This window comes from Neofelis nebulosa, chromosome 4 (assembly GCF_028018385.1).
Source record: "Neofelis nebulosa isolate mNeoNeb1 chromosome 4, mNeoNeb1.pri, whole genome shotgun sequence".
NCBI classification, from domain to species: domain Eukaryota; kingdom Metazoa; phylum Chordata; class Mammalia; order Carnivora; family Felidae; genus Neofelis; species Neofelis nebulosa.
In genome coordinates this window covers 150,879,997-150,896,845 of record NC_080785.1, presented here as the reverse complement: position 1 = coordinate 150,896,845, position 16,849 = coordinate 150,879,997, and the positions used below count along the sequence as shown (strand labels likewise).

Sequence of the window (16,849 nt, the reverse complement as noted above, 5' to 3'; positions counted from 1 at the left end):
CAGTTTCTGAAAAGGATGCTGTGATGAGGATTAAAGGCAGTTTCCATGTGACTGAGTAGATTCTGTGGGGCCTTTGGGGCCCTACTGACCTGCACAGTATGTTCTGAATATGATTTCTTGGATGAGTGCTATGAAGAAAATGAAATTTGGACATATGGAAAATAATGTGAGAAAGCATCACTGAGGGGGTGACATTTGAGCTAAACAACAAGGAGCCAGTCATGGGAGTATCTAAGGGGTGGAGTGTTCCAGGAGGCAACAGCTAGTGCAAAGGTCCTGAGGTGGAAACAAGGTTGCTGTGTGTGAGGAACATCAAGGAGGCCAGTGTGATACAGTGGAGTGATGGATTTGGGATGTTTTAGGGGGAGGATTCTTACTGTCTTACTTCCTCCCAGTTGGGGAGAAGGGCCACAGGGGTCCAACAGCAAAGGGTGGGCCCTCAGCCTGGCCACTTCCTCCCTTCAGGGGTGAGTGGTACCATGCCTCCTCACACAACATGGTGTGACTTGTATGGAGAGAGGAGGGAGGAGGTAAACTGCAGACATGCAGCTGCATTCCATTTTCACATGTCCTGCACCAGGGAGGAACCATAATTGTCCTCTCTGTTTTACAAATGAGAAAATGGAGGTCAGAGAGCAGGCAATCCGTTAACCAAGGTTGTAGGCTTATTAACAGAAATACCAATCTTCAGCCTAAGTTTGCCCACTGACCAACACGAGTGTTTACCTTTATAGGTGTGTCTCTGCCCTCTTTGGGGATTCTCAGAGCCCTCATTGCAATGCATCACCCCAATCCCTGGTGCCAGCAGGTCACACAGGGGTAGGTTCTTGTCCGTGTGCTGGGAGAAGAGATGACCCAACTTTGGGTCGGGGTCTTTGTGGATAGAGGCACAGGGCTCCCTTACATACCTTGGCTGCCATGTGGGGCATTGCTGGAGGTGAGCATGAGGCAGCTTGTCTGGATACAGACACCAAGGCCTGTGCATGTATGGGAGTGGTAGAGTTCCCCAGGGAAGACCCTGGGCACATGTATTAGTGGAGGTGTGCTCTTGTCTGGGCTCCATCACCATCTAGCTGGCCCATGTGGGTCACTCCACAACTTCCCATGGCTGAGAGCTGCCCCCTCTAAATATAGCCCAGTGGGCTGAGCTCAGGCCTATTTTAGGCCCAGGCTGGGAGGTGGCCTGCCTTCCCCAGGCTCTGAGGAGCCGCTGCTGCTTCCATCCTGTCCTGATACTGAGTGCTATTATCAGCCCCCCAGCTGCCCACCGCCCACCATGCCTGAGGACACCCAAGAAGGTAGGAGATGACTGTGGGGGAGGGCAAGGCCCCAGTCCTGTGACCCTGTGAACCACAGAGCAAACCCACTCTGTCCCACTGACCTCACTTCCTTAACTAGTCATCAATCACCATGCCGTAGATTAAGGGAACCTGCCCCCTGTGCATGGAGAAAGGGCTATGTCTGGAACCCCACCTCCCCTTAGGCCCTGCCTGTTTCCCCTGCTAGGGACAGCAGGGAGGGATTGGGGGGAGCTACTTGCTTGGGGGTAGTCAGCTATAGGCTGTGCCCAAGTGGGTATGGGCTGAGTAGGTGGCCCGCCAGGCCAGTTCGGCTCTTCGTTCAGGGAGGAAGCTGGGATTGGGGGCGGGCAGTGGTTCCAGGAAGCATTTGGGCATGCAGCCCAGGGACTGGGAGTGGATAGATCTCTGGTCACCTCCAACTTGGGCCTAACTGGACCCAACTGTTAGCCAGTTGGGATCCTTTGGCCTGGCCAGACTGACAGCTAGTTAAGACTTTGGTGGCCAATCACCTAACTACCCCACTGTATGCAAGAAGTACAGAGGTTCACAGGGGCCACAGCAGGGATGACCAGCTGCTTCACTGCTCCAGCAGGTCTAGCTGGTCAACCCTCTTATCACATTTTCAACATTTCAACTGGATGGGAGGGCCCCAACCCCCACTAGTGGTGGAGGATGTTTGCCTCCTTTTGAGGCCCTAACAATGATGTTTACCACGATATTCCTGGTGATGAACAGAATCTGAGTTCAATTTATAAAGTGTAGGGAGGGGCACCTGGGTGGTTCAGTCGATTAAGTGGCCAACTCTTGATTTTGGCTCAGGTCGTAATCTCACCATTTGTGAGTTCAAGCCCCACACTGGACTCTGCACTGACAGCACTAGTGGAGGCTGCTTGGGATTCTCTCTCTCTCTCTTTGCCCCTCCCCAACTCCCAAGCGGGCAAGCTTGCTCTCTCTCAAAATAAATAAACATTAAAAAACAAAAAGTGTTGGGAAAGCAGAGCCAAGTGCAGAGGAGTTTCACATGACCCCTGACCTATCACCCAAACATAATGACTGGCAGCATCTTGTTTCACTTTGGAGCATTTCAAGGGCCAGTTTCAAGCAAATCATGAAGGTGGAGTTATTGTTGTGAAAGTGATAGTCCAATCACCTTTGCCCCTATCAATGCCCCATACTGTTACCTACCAGCCAGCTGGGTATATGGAGGTTTAAGGAGCCAAGATTAAAAAATAAATAAATAAAATAAAAAGTCAAAGAAGTAAAAAAAAAAAAAAAAAAGTACCTTTTTAGAAATCACAAAATAAATACTTTTGAGGAGTACAAAAATAGTAAGATCACAAGAAAAGTACAGAGGTCCCAGTGACTAAATGGGCAGAGGCTGTGAATGGATAACTAGGAAGCCACACACATTCATCAGGCCCTCCAGGAAAAGAGACCCAAATAGGTCAAGAAAAGCCTTTCCTCATCTCCTAACTGGCAAACATGCGTACACGTGTATATATAAATTTTTCATTGAAAATGCCTAATGGTGGCGATGTTGTACCCTTTTGGGGGTTGTGGATAGTCATTCTGGAGGACAGTTTAATAATGGCTTAAAGAAAAGTCCCTGCTCTTTAAGCCAATGATTTTGCTTCTGGGAATCCGTCCTTATTAACAATTAGGAAATTGGGAAAAACCTTCATACTCAATGATGCATATCCTTCCTGGGAGTTACTCACTTCCAAAGGGAACTGGAAACAACCTAAATGCCCAGGCAGCCTCAAAGGGGACCTCAGAAGCATGTAGAACAGCTTCATAACAAAGGCATGTCACATGTTGAGTGAAAACAGGGTTCACAGAAGTACAGCAGGATCAGGCTGAATATGTTAAAGCAGAGCCAAGGCCACAAAGCACAAGCACCACCCAGCTAGGATGGAGATGTGGAGGTGCTAGGCACTGGGTCTGGCCTGATGGCCAACCCACAGGGTCTGCAGGGAAAACTGATAGCAGAAGAGGCAGGAATGAATTTCACGCACTGTGGGGTTAGTCCTTCAAAGCTGACAAACTCTTCTCTAGAAATGAACAGGCAGAGGAATGCCTGAAAGTCGTTGAGGTGCTTGTAAGGAAACAAAAGTGAGCAGGGCAAATGCACCTCCTGCTACTGTAGGTGTTAACAGGCCCACGGAGTTCTGGGGTCATCCTGGTTCCGAATCAAGTGTCATTCCTGAGCTGGTTTTAGGGCACTAGGAGCCAATGTCCCTTTGTCCTGTCCCATCTTTTCTGAGCCGCGGCTGCCGCATGAGGCCACCTTAAAAGGGAGGCGTGACCTGCTGGCTGAACCAGCCCTGCACTGTCCCAGCAGACACCTTGGCACTAACACCGAGCACGAGGAGCAGGGCGCCACTGGCCCCCAACCACATACAGGAGGTGCGCCTGCACCAGGTGGAGTCCATCAGCGACCTACACAGTGGAGGTGAGGGGCATAGGGCAGGGGACTGATATGCTGGGAGAGGGGAGGAGAGCAGGCACAACCCCTACCCTGCCGATGCCCCATTTGCCCTGCAGGTTCGCTGCGCCCCTACCTGACTGAGGAGGTGCAGCCATGGGACGAGCTGCTGGGTATCTTGCCACCGTCGCTGTGTGCCCAGGCTGGCTGCAGCCCTGTGCACAGCAGGGGAGGCTTCCTGCTGCTCGCATTGCTGGTGTTCACCTGCCTGGCACTTGCCATCCTGGCTGTCTACCTGAGCGGTATGGTTGGATGGTGCGGAAAGCCAGTGGGAACTGAGAGCGAGTAACTGGGACTGCAAGGCTTTTCTGCGTGGCTGGAAACAGCTGCAGAGGCCGAGCCAGTGAGGTGGGGAGTTGTGGGGTGGCACGTGGTCTGATACCCCCCCATTCCCGCCTGCCCGTCCACAGTGCTGCAGAGTGAATCCCTCCGCATGCTGGCGCACACACTGCGCACACAGGAGGAGACGCTGCTCAGACTCCGGCTTGCCAGCCTCAGCCAGCTGCGGAGGCTCAACTCCAGTGAGGCCCAAGCACCCAGCTGAGATACCACTTGGACCTGGGGCTTGGGTGCGTGTGTGGGTGGGGAATAAAGTCGCCATTGGCAGGTTTCTCCTGACCCATTGTCCCACCCTACTTCCCCGGTGAGGTTTTTGTACAAGAGTCTAACCTGACCCCACAGCTACCTGCCTCTCCTGTCTTCAAGCCAGGCCTAGCCAAGTTTTCTGGTGCCAAGGTCCTGCTTTGGGTGGCCCAAGGTCAGAGGAAGGGATACCAGCCTCCTGGCTCCTTCTGTGGCCTGTCAGCAGCCTCTGGCTTCCAGATAGGTTCAGAGTCTAGAAATAGCTGCCCCCCACCCCCAGCTGCCCAAACCTTGCCAGGCCTCCCAGCGGGGGTCCAGCCTCAGTGCTCAAGCAGGCAGAGCTGAGTATGGGGAGGAGGGCCACCTGAGGAGCTGGTCTTGGAGGTCAAAGGTGAGATGGAGATGGGGGAGACCCAGTGTGGTGGTGAATGGCAGGGCAGGCAGAAACACCCAGGAGCTAAGGGCCACAGATGGCTGAGCATTCAGTTTAATTACCTCTAATAATCTTTAAAAATCAGCATATAGATCCATTCCAGGTAGCCTGGCCTCCCCACCGGTTTTGGTGGCATTTGTCCAGATGCCATTCCCCTCAAGGAAGTAGGTCATCCCAGGGGAGCAGGGGCCGAGAAAGGAGAGAAAGGCACATCCCTCCTCCTGCCTGCCCCACAGCCCTGGGACAAGCACACATCTGGCCTGGCCTGAGACAGGGCAGAGAGAAGCACAGGGCTGTGATGAGGCAAGGGGCCAGGATACCAAGTGCCCTGGCCTCCAGCCACCACCCCTGTCTGTTTTTGGTTTTGTCATTAAAAAAATAAAGCCACAATTCCTGGCAGGAACAACCAGTTGTTGCAGTGTCTTCTGTTAAAAACACAGGCACGAGTGTGGACAGTCTCCTCTTCAGCTGGCTCCACCTCACAGGATGTCTGCCCGCTTGTCTCGCACACGGCTGCGTGCCTTGGTCCGGGCTTTGAAGGCAGCGGCGTTGTATAGGTGCTGGAGTGGGGGCAGAGAGTGATGATATGGTGAGCTAGGGAAGGGGAGGCCCAGGGCTTTTCCTCTAGCCCCTGCAGAGCTCCAGGCCTCCAGGCCGTGCTGCGAATGGAGGGAAGATAAACGTGCCCAAGGGTGCAAACCTTCTCAAAACGTGAAATCTTGCAGGCCTTCAGGGCAGTGGCATCCAGCACCAGGACAGGACCCATGCCAAAGATATCACGGAGTAGCTCGTTGTTCTGGGGGCAAAGAGGGCAGTGAGCTCAAGCTAGTCCAAAACAGCCAAGCTGGGTGTCCCCTCTCTGTCTACTTCCCCACCTGGAGATGGTGGTGCATGCCTGATCCCAGCACGTCCTTGAAGGCAGCATAGATGCGGCGCCGAGCCCAGCTGTCCACATAGAGCACCTCAAGCCCGAAGCGGACCGACTCTTCCTCACACTCACCGCCCTGCAGAGTAGAGGGACCCGCAGAACAGGGCTTGGTGGCTGTGCCTGGGGATGCACTCTCACTAGGACACACGTTCTCACACGCACCTCAACAAAGTGCAGCACAGCGCGGAAAGTAGAGCGCTGACGCCGGCGGTCAGCCTTGGCACGGTACTTGTTGCTGTCGGTGGCCAGGGTTCGCAGGGCATTGCAGAGGGCCTCCATGTCCTCGTAGATAAAATCCTCCTGCGGTGGGAGCAATAGAGGGCGTGTGAGCAGAAGCCCGCGCTCTGCTGGCTCTCAACTTGGGGTTGCGCAAACCCTTCCTATCTCAGAAGAAGTGGTTTTCTTCTCTGCCTCTCCCCTTTGAATTCCCTCCTGGTCCCTGCCTGGGCCAGACACCCCTGCCACCACCATGGCACCCGGCATCTCAGTCTGTGTTAGGGCTACCTCCCCTCCATAAGGACCTAAGGCTGTCCTGCTTTTTCTGTGGTGTCCCCTGCATTCAGCCGAGGATGGGCAGGTGGAGTCAGCAGGCCCCCTCCCTTCCCCTCACCCCTCTCTCACACCTCAAGGTCCCGGGCCAGCTCAAAGAGCAGTGCGATGGTCTCGCCGGCAGCGATTCGCAGGTTCACACTTTCGCTGGACAAGAGCTGGGGCAGCCGGGGCAGCTGCCTGAGGAAGGGGCAGGCTGAGCTACGTGTGGGCTGGGGGGGGGGGGGGGGGGGGGCTCACCTTTCCCCTTCCACTCACAGCAGGCAGTTGCTCTTACCTGTCCAGGATGTGGCTGATATGGGTGCTAGGGCAGACGGTGAGTAGCAATGCCCAGGCCTGCAGGGCAGCACAGAGCACGCCATGCAGGCTGGCAGGGACCACAGGGGCTGTGGAGCCACCCATTCCATAGGACCGGCTGAAAACACCTTCCAAGCAGTTGAGGCAAGAGACCAGGTCCTAGGGACACAGGGAGGCAGTGGGAGTGGCTCAGGGGCAGAGCCAGGGCCTAGGTACTCTATTAGCCATGCCCAAAGGTCACTTACCTGGACATCGGCAGCAGCCACATAGCACCCCAAGCCAAGAGCAGAAGCACACTGTTGGAAGGAGGGCAAAGCCACGCTGTGATTAGAGAGTGAGCCTGGGTTCCCAGCCACAGGGCTCACCCTCAGAGTAAAGGAGCCTGAAAGCAGGTGGAACCTACCTCTCCCCTTAGGGATTAGGGGAGGGAAGGGTGTCACAGAGCAGAGAACACTCACGTGAAGCCGAGCAGCAGGACAAGCTGTGCCATCACTGAGCACAGAGACCAGGAGGGGCTGTAGGCTGTGAAATAGCTCCTCGCCCTTGGGTCCAGGGCCCAGCTGCACACAGAGCAGGCCTAGCACGGCAGCGGCCAGGGCCTGTTCCTCCCCCTTCCCTGTAGGAAGGCTTTCCAGTCAGCCCATGCAGCAAGGGTCAGTACCCAGCCAATCAGGTCTCCCGTGAGCCCCCGGGGCCCAACCTTTCTTGAGGCACTTTTCCAAGGCATCAGCCAGTGTGAGGCGGCGCTCCAGCAAGAAGTCAGGGAGTAAGCGGGATGCCAGAGCCAGGCGAAGGCTCTCGAGAGCACCCTGCCGGGTCTTGGCACTGAAGAATGAAGAAAGGGGACCTTGTGCACCAGCCCTACTGGGTCATACTTGGCATGGGCTGAGCAGGGACAGGGGTATAGGGGTTGGCTGGCAGTCAGGGGTACCTCTTGTCTGTGAGGCAGTCCACATACTCCTTCAGCTTCTCCTCAAGGTCTTCCTGCTGGCCCTGCTCATCCACGGCATCCCCCCCTGCAAGGCCAGCTGGTCAGCCCTGCGTCTTGCTTTACCCCAGGGAATCCCCAGAGTCCCTGCCAAACTCCCATCCACTCTCACCAAGGCTGTCTTCTGCTGCAGTGCTAAGAAGGCTGGGGCATTCACTGGTGGTGCTGCGGGCCTCACTGACTGCCTCATCCTCACTGGAACCTGAGTCAGCTTGGGTTCTGCTCCGGGCACCTGGGGAGGGTGGAACATAGCACTTGGCCCGCCCTTACTGATGTCTGATGGCCGGGGGTACCTCACCCGGCCTCATGACCCCTCAAGAATAGAGTCCTGCCCCCTCTCAGAGATGAGAAAATGGGAGGCTGAAGTGGTACACACAGGGACTGATGCAGGGGACGCTGAGCCAGGAAAGAGGAGAAAGGGAGTGAAGTCTATCAACTGGAGAACATTCCCAGGCCCAGCCTAGGAAAACCTGGCAGGCTTCGTGAGTACAGCCTCCCTGAGACTAGAGCCTGCTTTAAGAAGGAGACTGAGGTCCTGGTAGAGGCAGAAGGGGCTGCACAGGCCCCACCTGGAGTGGGGACATATCTAGGCAAATCCTGGGGGAGCTCAGCCACCAGCCCAGATTATGCCTAAAAATGGCCAGGGCAAAAGTCAGGGGCTTCGATTATTGAATCTGTATATACAGAACATATACAGACAGACACAGGGTTCAAATTCCAGCTCCATATCGTGAAAAGAGTGTAACCAGGTCAAGTGCCTAGACTTCAACGCCTTAATTTTTTTTTTTTTCAATGTTTACTTATTGTTGAGAGAGAGAGAGAGAGAGAGAGAGAGAGCGAGCAGGGTAGGGGCAGAGAGAGAGAGGGAAGCACAGAATCTGAAGCAGGGTCCAGGCTCCAAGCTGTCACCACAGAGCCCGAGGTGGGGCTTGAACTCCTGAACCATGAGATCATGACCCAAGCAAAAAGTCAGAGGCTTAACCCTAAATGGGTGAGCCACCCGGGCACCCCCAATGCCTTAATTTTTTCATCTGCAAAACAGACATGCTAAAACACCTCATTTAGTACAGCAAATGAAGACAATGACTGAACAAACAACTAGTTAAGGCTCTTCTTTGGGCCCACAACCACCCATCTGCCTTGGGGCAGAAGCCCAGCTGCTAGTGGATATGGCTGGGTGCCCCAGGCTTCAAGCATACTGTCTTCTGAGCTCCCCCTGGACTATCCCAGGCCTTCAGCCCTCGGTGGATGGACACACAGGCTCCTCCTGACCTCGGGAAATGCAGAGAGTGGAGTGACCCCTGACCACACGAGTCCCTAAAAATAGGTAAACACAGGAGAATGTCAGGGTCAGCAGAGCTGGAATGCTCCTGTGTGTGGGTTCTGCCCAGGGCCAGGGGCTGACTTTGGCAAGGGCAGCTCCTGCAGCAGAGTCCCAGATGGGTTCTGGTCACCAGACTGGTCCTACTTCTCAGAACGACATACGCCATGTACCTGCTGGACAAAGTGCAGCACGCATGCAGTCCTCTGCTCACCACCTCTCTTACTACCCTAACCAGCCAAAGCAGCCTAGCCTCCCTCATTTGTTCCCTCTCTAGATGCCAGGCCTTTGCACAAATTATTTCCTCTGCACAGTGCTCTCTTCTTCACCTCCTCAGGATTCACCCAGAAGCCCCTCAAGGATTCCTTGGTTCTTAAGTCTGGGGCTGACACCATTTAAATGAACTTGTCCCCCAACACCAGTCCTTCTGTAATGTTGCTACCCTCTTAGATGTCCCCACACCCAAGTCCCATTAGGGTGGTGGCCAGGTCTAAGCTGTGCCTAGCAGGCACCCCATTCCTGCAGAGTAAACATATGTGTTTACTGAAGCAAGACACACTCCTGTTCAAAGCTGATAAGTCTCAGGACTGCCGCAGGCTCAAGGGCACTCCCTAACCCTCTCGGGCCAGGTCCACCAAGGCCAGAATCCTGCAACGTCCCCACCGCCCCCCACCCCTCCGCCAGTCCGCGCCCTACCTCAGTACTCTCCGTCAGAGTAGCCCTCCCACCAACTTCCTAGTCCAGTCCAGTAAAAGAGCAGGGATTAGCGAGGCGGCAGGCTTCCTGCTCTCTGGAGAGCTTGTCTATCATAGCAGGTAACTGGGCTGGATCCGCAATGGAGAAACTGAGGCCGAGAGGCACCGACCAGTTTAGGCCCGGTAGCGTGGGTTCCTGAGCAGCAAGCAGCGTCCAAATTGAGTTGGGCGCACACGTGGCCGCTGCCTCCTGGGGCACGTGCTGGCCGCGGGAGAGTTGCGGGAGGCAGCGCCAGGTTGGTCGACGCAGGAGTCTCCGTTCGGGAGCCATCGGGAACACCGACGGGTAAGCCACGCAGGACCCCCGCTCGCCGTTCATCAGTAGCTCCCCACTTACCGGCTCCGCGGCGCTGGCCACTCTTGCGGGGTGCGCTGCCCTTACGGGCGCGGGGCATGCCGGGAATCAGGAGCGCGGGCGCGCAGAAGGCTCAGGGTCAGGGGCCCGGCGGGCGGGGGCTCCAGACCGGCGAGACACCGGCCGGTGGGCTAAGCTGAGAATTGGGCAGACGACGGGAGCCACACGCCGCACGCGACACCATCTTCGCGAGGCGCCCCGCCCTGCCAAACGAGTCGCTGCGCCCCGCCCTGCTAAACGGGTGGCCGGGAAGGCGAGTTCTTGGCCATTGGGTTCCGGGACCACATGCGCGCGGCCGAAACTACTAGTCCCAGGGGACTGCGCGCCCAGATGACCGCCAGCAGGCTAGGCGCAGAGCACCTCGGGAATTGTAGTCTATTCCTGAGACCCGTAAACCCACGACGCGCTAGCTGAACTATGCACCCACAATGCCCTGTGTACACCGCCCCCCGCGCGCCCACGTGCATGCATGCACAGTTGTTAACACTGAAGCTGCCTCTTTGGAGCAGCCTACTACGTCAGGCAGGGCCAGCGTTTCTGGGCACTTGAGGACGGACACTCCGCGACAGGAAGAGCTTGGGGTTTAGTGGAACTTGGTGAACAAACCTTAGGCGGTGAAAGAAAAAGTGACTTTATGCTGAAGCAGAGGACAAATAACAGCTTAGCACTTACAGACCTTAGCCAAGATCTTGGAGCCCACCTGTCTCTGGATGGGTCTCCTGTGACCTTTCCATGGACCCAGTGAGGAGTAGTAGGAACAGAGCCCTGAGCTGGCAACTCTAACCATCTGGAACTCTGACTTTCCCTGGGGCTGCTTATCAGGAGGGATCAAGTGACCTCAGAGGACCTTTGGTTTTAAAATAGTGTAAACAAAATAAACATTTTTGTCTGTTTGTCTGTCAACATTTTTTTCCTGGCCCCTTCCACTCCCCAGGTATCCCATGGGAAGGGAGGGTGTGTATGGGAGGACTGACTCTAAACTGAATAGAACAAGAGTGGGACAGAGCTGTCCCTCCAAGACTGGAAAAATGGCAGCAGGGACAAGAGAGTCAGGGGCAGGTAACCTCTGGTTTTATGTTGCTTCTTCAGGCCTAGGCTTAGGTCTAGGCTCCTGGCAGGTAGGGCCAGCCCAGCCCGGGTAACAACGGCAGCTAAAGGACTCCCAAGCTCCAGGGCTGCCATCTGGCTGCAGATGCAGAAAGGCTTCCAGCTGTCCTCCATCTTGGCGGGCACAACGCCCATGGCCATGGCACCGCTGGTGACTGCAGGTTATGGCTGCCCTGGTCACATTGATTACATAGGGACCCAGGGTGCCCACTAGGTAGTCATGGAGATGCCAGCACTTCTCCTGTGGAGAGGGGAAGGATGTATCAATGCTCCTGCTTCATGCTCTGACATGGTCTCTTCCCCGAACCCTGGGATCCCAGGATGGGCTGTACGGCAGGCTGGAGGGGCAATGATCACCTCAGAGCTGGAGAAGCTCAGGTCCCCCCAGAGCACCACGCCGGCTGCCCCTAGTGCTGCGGTCACACCAATGGTCTGCACGAGGTCATCCTGGAAGCAAAGAACTACTAAGCCAGGGCTGGGCTGGTCAGATCCATCTGGGCCTACCTCTACCTTCAAGAAACTTTTCTGGCTCATTACCATGATCTGATTCCACTTCTAGAGTAAGGTTACTTGGCACTGAGCCTCTGAGTGGCTTCTTGGGTCCTCCACTCGGAAAATGTCTTCCCTCAGACCAGGGCTCCAAACGCTGGCCTTGCCTTCCCCCTCAAGATTTTACAAGGCAGAGCCATACTTCCTTTTCAGATGCTCCAGGATAGTACCTCCCCACTCAGAACTAGATCAGGGTCTCCCCATCAAATTCCCCTGGGCAAGGTCTTCTCTTCAGACCTTCCTAGGACAGGACCATGACTCCCCACTCAGACCCCTAGATCTCAATTTTCACTCACCTGGGACAGGAACCTCCCAGAATACCGGTATGTGAGGCGGGCATAGGCCAGGACAGGCAGGGGATGTGGGTGCCCAACAAGGGCCACACGGAAGGCTTCTTCCAGGCGGTATCGGACAAATGCCTGGTGGTGAATAGGTGGCAGCTTGGGTGGGAGGTAAATGCTGGGGAAGAGGGCGCTGGAGGCAGCCCAGAGCCAATGCAGTTGTGTGTTTCGGGCTAGAGTGGCTGGGTGGCAGTGGCCTGTGTAATTGAAAGCTGTACCACGCCAGCCATTGCCACAGGCTGGGAAGCGATAGAAGCCCCAGAACCCATGGGGCTTCAGTGCCTGGCCTAGCCGTAGTGTGTCCTCCATCAGGGCACGGGCTGCCTGTTCAAAGCCAGCACGGGCCTTGTGGAGCTGCTCCTGGGGGTTCAGGTGGGGGAATACCCGCTGTGCCCAAGCCCATGAAGCTTCCTGGTAGGCTCGGCGGCGGCCCCAGTTCCCAGCCCAAAGTGGACACCACTCTTCCCAGTCTAGCACTGCCAGGCCAGCAAAGCCACGTTCTAGGCTGAGATGGATCTGGTAGGCAGCCCGTGCCAGGTGGTGGTCAAGAGGGACAGCCTGGGGGATGCCCCCGTTATGAGCTGTGCCCCTGGGCCCAAGGTAGGGATAGAAGCCAAGCTGGTTCTTGTAGAAGATGGTGATGTTCTGGCCATGGAAACGCTGGCCACGGTTGGCTGTGATGCCCAGAGCCTCTAGTGGCAGGTGCACGCCAAAGCGAGTCTTACAGTGTGCTGAGGGTATGTTCCATAGCACAGAGAAGGGACGTTCAGGAGCCCACAGCAGGGGCTGGCCACACCCCAGGCACAGGGCCATTCCTAGTACCAGGGCGAGGCCCAGCTGCATGATCATGCCCCAGGGACAGAAACCTGCAGGAGAGAGGGGGTGTGAGCTTAGAATTCATGGCCATGGCCACACCTTCTATACAGCAGGGAAAGCTGGGAACACTCCCCCAGCTACTCCCAAGGATGGAGGCTGGGGAAGGATGGTCCCCATGTGGTCCTCTAAGCCTCTCAAACCAGTAACACCTTAAGTTGGCCCACGTAGCTCCCGTGTTGTCCATCTCTGTCACAGCACCACTGTGCCTTCTGACACCTAGCCCACTCACATCTCACCAGTCCCCTCTGACCTTTCTTGGGCCTTGCCCCAAGAACACTTAACATCCTCCCCTTTGCCTGGTTTAATTCCTACTCAGCTCTCAGGTCTCTGCTGTGACATCACCTCCCCTGGGAGGCCTCCTGGGTCTCTAAATGCACTGAGGGCACTTGGGCTCCCACTGTCCCAGCACGGATCCTGACACTGTATGCCTGCCTGTCTCCCCTGTCCCTGTCTGTCTCGTTCCCCATTGCCTGTGACCAGTCCAGAGCCTGATAAACAGTAGCCCCTGAGTGAATAGTGATGAGTGAATGTAGAAGGGAATAGATACCTTGTCACCTGGGCTTGGCAGAGTGGGAGGGGCAAAGGGCAGGTGTCCCTTCATCCATGGCCCTAGGGCCAAGGTTGATCTGGGGACTCTTGCAGAGATAGGGGATCTAAGATGAAGCTGGGAGGTGAGAGTGAGGTCAACAAATAAACTGTCACAGCCACATCCAACAGAAGCCTTTATTCAGCCACACTGACAGCTCTGAGCCACAGCTATGAAGCCATCTACTGGCCCCACTGGTACTCAGGAAACATGGCCAGGCTAAAGCTGCTCCCAGGGTCTAGGGACTATGGTATGGCCAATGGGCTGAGGCCCAGACTGTCCTAGGCAGTCCATCAACCCTGAAGGACAGTGCCTTGTCCTGGGTAGCCCTCAGATGTCTTTTTCCATCCAGAATATGGGACATCCTCTCAGGTCTTGGTATTGTGTCTCCAGCAGGCTTTGTGGAGGGGGCCCTGCAGGAGGTGGGGGTGAGGTGGTCAAGGGCTCAGGCAGGGGAGGAGGTGGCGGCAATGATGGCCCCTTGGGGGCTCTTGGGGCAGTTTGGGCAGTCAGACTAGAAGCCTTGCAGAGTTGCCGGGGAAAGGGGGCTCTGGGGAAGGCCCTGAGCAGGGTGGCAGGCAGCCGTTGGCTGGTGAAGACTAGGCCCTGCACAGGCTCACCCAGCTGGTAGCCCAGGTGAGCATAGAACTGCAGCTGGTCATGGGTAGTGAGGTGTAGTCGGCGGAAGCCCCGGGCCTGAGCAAAAACCTCCAGGCCCTCCATGAGGCGGCGGCCAAAGCCACGGCCCCTCAGAGCCCGGGCCACCACCACTGTCTCCACTAGGAGGCTCTGGGGCCGGTCCAGCACCCGTGACAAGCGGGCATGGCCCACCACGATGGGGGCTGCCTCAGGTGTGGGGCTGGGGCTCAGCAGCATCAGGCAGAGGGGGAAGGCGTCTGAGGACTGGCCCAAGGAATGCAGGCGGGAGGCACGGCTGCGGGGCCACTGCTCATTGATGAGGTCGGCACAGGCATCCAGGAGCTCAGGTCGGCAGTGCACAGGCTCCAGGGTCAGTTCAGCCAGGTTGGGGGCTGAGGTCTCCTCTGGCTGGTGTGCGGGATCCAGGGTCAGCTCAGTCGAGCCAGGACTGAGGGTCATCTCTGGATGGCATGCAGAACCCAGGGTCAGCTCAGCTAGCCTGGGGCTCAGGGTCAGCTCTGGCTGGTGTGCAGGATCCAGGGTCAGCGTGGCCAGGTTGGATCTCAGGGTCAACTCTGACTGGCAGGCAGGATCCAGAGTCAGCTTGGCTGGGCTGGTACTCAGGATCAACTCTATCTGGTGTGTAGGGTCTAGGGTAGGGGTCAGCTTTGATGAGCCAGGGCTCAGAGTCAGCTCTTCCCTACATGTAGGATCCAGGCTCAGCTAAGTCAGGCTGGGAGCCATGATCATTTCCTGCTGGGTTGCAGGTGGCTCAGTGCCAGGCTGGGGATTAGGAGCATGGTCTCCAGACAATCGTTATCTCCTCAGACCACAAGGATGCTCCTCCTGTAGACAACAGCCATGCTAGGCTGTGCCAGGAAGGAGGACAGTGTTGGGGCAGGGAGGGGCTGACAGAGTGCTAGGGGAGCCATGCATCCTGGAACTGGTAAGCTACACCTTGTCTCTGTCCCATACTCACCTGATGGCACAGGTCACCTGGAGACCATCCCTTATACCTGACTCAGGTGACTCACTCAGGTGACAGCAGAGGTAATGGTTCCAGGGTGTCCTGCCCCACATTGGAGGAAAGCTGAAGGCTAAAGGCTGGGGCAGAATCCAAGAGTCATGGCCCCACTTTCTCTGGCTACAACTCTGGCCTCCCCAGAACAGGGGACCTAGCCTACACCATCATGGTTGGCTGGCCATCAGACAGAACATGCAGACTAGACACCATGACCCCCTAATTAAACCCACCCAAAACTCCCTCTGGCTGTCCCCAGGAACTCCCCTGCCCTTTCCTTCTCTTTACACTTTAGGTCCCAGCCTTTCTGACCACTTGGGCCATGCCTGTCACCTGACCAATCCTGGGGTACCCATCACCCACCTGTTAGGATCAGTTTTCCCCCACTGAACTGCCTTTCCTGCCTGGAGCACAGAGCCCATGCCCCCCCACCCCCCCCATCCCCATGCAGCTCAGGACACTCTGCTTGGGCATGGACCCAACTGTCCCCTCACATGGGGTTTCAACAGCACTAGCAAGGGGCCTGGCTCACTGTCACAAAGCAATGTGGCTCTTGCAGGCTTGGTTCCCCACTGGCCTGAGTTTCGTAGTGGCCCTAGATAAGGACCACAGCTTCCTTCCTAAATCCACAAGGGTGTCCAACGGCCATCAGGTTGGGGGCTCAGACCTCCTGTGCCTAAACCCCATTGTTTGCCAGTCCTACCCCAGGCCCTTCTGCCAGGAGGGTCTATGCTGAGGGGATTCCTGGCAGTGGGGGATCCACTGGACCTCACTCTTCTACTCACTTGCTCCAGAGAGGACGTCCTGGCTCTCCTTCCCCACCTCCCCCAAAAGGCCCCATGAGCCTGAGGCCAATTCCACACTGGTCAGGCACAGGTAGCCCCCACAACCCCACACCCCACTCAGAGGATTATAAGCACCTCACCTGCATCGGCCACCTCCGCAGCAGCTACAGCTCTGGACCAAGAGGGAGGAAGCCCAAGAATCCACCCCTAGGTCTGGAGCCCCAGACTTCCCCGCGGTCTTAACCCCTTCGTGGCCGACCCCACCCACTATGGGCGGGGCTCCTGTGTCCTCAGGGAGAGGCGGCAGTGTCTTCTGTGCCTCGGTTTCCCCCTCCCTCCTAGTGGATGACAAACCGTGGAATTTTGGGGGGGAGGGTGTGCTTCAGCAGCTTGACTCTGGGTGGGTGTGGCTCGGCATGCTAGGGGAGAGAACGACAGAAGCAGGGAGGGCGTGCGGGACGGCATAGCTACTTGAGGACCGCACGCATGGGACAGACGGGGGACAGTGAGGACGAACATAAGGCGCATGGGAAGGGGGAGGTACTGACATGCTGAAGCCAAGCTCCGGGACGCTTCGCGTGCTCGCTCCGCGTGGGTCGGTTTCTCGCTGTCTGTGGTTTGGACTCTTCTGACCGCCCGCGCTGGCCCCTAGCGGTGCGGCGGACGCACTGCAGCCGTCGTCTCCTGCAGCACCGGACCTGGTCGACTTTCTCCAGGTAGCTAGGCCCCACCCCGCCTCCGCGCGCCACGGCTTAGGCTCCGCCCCCGGCTCAGGGCGTCACAACACCCCCGACGCAGACCTGGTCTTTGCCATGGCTCCGCCTCTGCCCCTCCGGCCCCGCCCGAGCCACAGCACCTCGCTCCCTACGTATCCCCCTGGGACCGAGCGCAGGCTCCACCTCCTCCCCGTCGCCTGCAGGCCCAGTATCTGGCTCCTGAGCACCTATTAGA

At 56.8% G+C, this 16,849-nt stretch overlaps 4 protein-coding genes across 11 annotated transcripts; 1 reads left to right on the top strand and 3 right to left on the bottom strand.

Annotated features, from left to right (window-relative positions):
* The first annotated feature begins 57 nt into the window (after window positions 1-57).
* LSMEM2 (leucine rich single-pass membrane protein 2) lies at window positions 58-5,207 on the top strand. 2 transcript variants are annotated; one of them, XM_058726853.1, is made up of 4 exons: window positions 58-1,298; window positions 3,643-3,753; window positions 3,846-4,028; window positions 4,197-5,207. In XM_058726853.1, the coding sequence occupies exons 1-4, from the start codon at window positions 1,277-1,279 to the stop codon at window positions 4,328-4,330; spliced, it is 450 nt and encodes a 149-aa protein (XP_058582836.1). In that variant the 5' UTR covers window positions 58-1,276; the 3' UTR covers window positions 4,331-5,207. The 2 variants fall into 2 exon arrangements, with proteins under 2 accessions (XP_058582836.1, XP_058582835.1); XM_058726852.1 differs by having other exon boundaries at window positions 3,640-3,753.
* Window positions 4,840-10,279, bottom strand: IFRD2 (interferon related developmental regulator 2). Of its 2 annotated transcripts, XM_058726829.1 has the most exons (12): window positions 9,977-10,275; window positions 7,676-7,795; window positions 7,507-7,591; window positions 7,276-7,400; window positions 7,034-7,191; window positions 6,821-6,871; window positions 6,556-6,734; window positions 6,353-6,458; window positions 5,892-6,029; window positions 5,677-5,805; window positions 5,502-5,597; window positions 4,840-5,361 (listed from the first exon to the last, which is right to left on the bottom strand). In XM_058726829.1, the coding sequence occupies exons 1-12, from the start codon at window positions 10,032-10,034 to the stop codon at window positions 5,281-5,283; spliced, it is 1,326 nt and encodes a 441-aa protein (XP_058582812.1). In that variant the 5' UTR covers window positions 10,035-10,275; the 3' UTR covers window positions 4,840-5,280. The 2 variants fall into 2 exon arrangements, with proteins under 2 accessions (XP_058582812.1, XP_058582813.1); XM_058726830.1 differs by lacking the exon at window positions 6,353-6,458 and having other exon boundaries at window positions 9,977-10,279.
* A 330-nt stretch (window positions 10,280-10,609) lies between these two features.
* Window positions 10,610-16,153, bottom strand: HYAL3 (hyaluronidase 3). Its single transcript, XM_058726838.1, has 4 exons — window positions 16,039-16,153; window positions 11,947-12,857; window positions 11,459-11,548; window positions 10,610-11,342 (listed from the first exon to the last, which is right to left on the bottom strand). Exons 2-4 carry the CDS (start codon window positions 12,838-12,840, stop codon window positions 11,067-11,069), a joined length of 1,260 nt encoding a protein of 419 aa, XP_058582821.1. The 5' UTR covers window positions 12,841-12,857; window positions 16,039-16,153; the 3' UTR covers window positions 10,610-11,066.
* On the bottom strand, window positions 13,577-16,584 carry NAA80 (N-alpha-acetyltransferase 80, NatH catalytic subunit). Of its 6 annotated transcripts, none has more exons than XM_058726843.1 (2): window positions 16,447-16,584; window positions 13,577-14,742 (listed from the first exon to the last, which is right to left on the bottom strand). In XM_058726843.1, exon 2 carries the CDS (start codon window positions 14,549-14,551, stop codon window positions 13,784-13,786), a length of 768 nt encoding a protein of 255 aa, XP_058582826.1. In that variant the 5' UTR covers window positions 14,552-14,742; window positions 16,447-16,584; the 3' UTR covers window positions 13,577-13,783. The 6 variants fall into 6 exon arrangements, with proteins under 6 accessions (XP_058582826.1, XP_058582829.1, XP_058582827.1 ...); XM_058726846.1 differs by having other exon boundaries at window positions 13,577-14,553; window positions 16,447-16,553; XM_058726844.1 differs by having other exon boundaries at window positions 13,577-14,667; window positions 16,447-16,551.
* Window positions 16,585-16,849: the final 265 nt, after the last annotated feature.

Coding starts and splice junctions, on each gene's coding strand:
- HYAL3 (XM_058726838.1), bottom strand. CDS start 12,840: ATGATCATGCAGCTGGGCCTCGCCCTGGTACTAGGAATGGCCCTGTGC. Junction 11,549..11,946: donor CTGGGAGGTTCCTGTCCCAG/GTGAGTGAAAAT, acceptor CTTTGCTTCCAG/GATGACCTCGTGCAGACCAT. Junction 11,343..11,458: donor TGAGCTTCTCCAGCTCTGAG/GTGATCATTGCC, acceptor CCCTCTCCACAG/GAGAAGTGCTGGCATCTCCA.
- LSMEM2 (XM_058726852.1), top strand. CDS start 1,277: ATGCCTGAGGACACCCAAGAAG. Junction 3,754..3,845: donor CAGCGACCTACACAGTGGAG/GTGAGGGGCATA, acceptor TTTGCCCTGCAG/GTTCGCTGCGCCCCTACCTG. Junction 4,029..4,196: donor CCTGGCTGTCTACCTGAGCG/GTATGGTTGGAT, acceptor GCCCGTCCACAG/TGCTGCAGAGTGAATCCCTC.
- IFRD2 (XM_058726829.1), bottom strand. CDS start 10,034: ATGCCCCGCGCCCGTAAGGGCAGCGCACCCCGCAAGAGTGGCCAGCGC. Junction 7,796..9,976: donor TGGCCAGCGCCGCGGAGCCG/GTAAGTGGGGAG, acceptor CACCCTCCCCAG/GTGCCCGGAGCAGAACCCAA. Junction 6,459..6,555: donor ATCAGCCACATCCTGGACAG/GTAAGAGCAACT, acceptor CCCCTTCCTCAG/GCAGCTGCCCCGGCTGCCCC.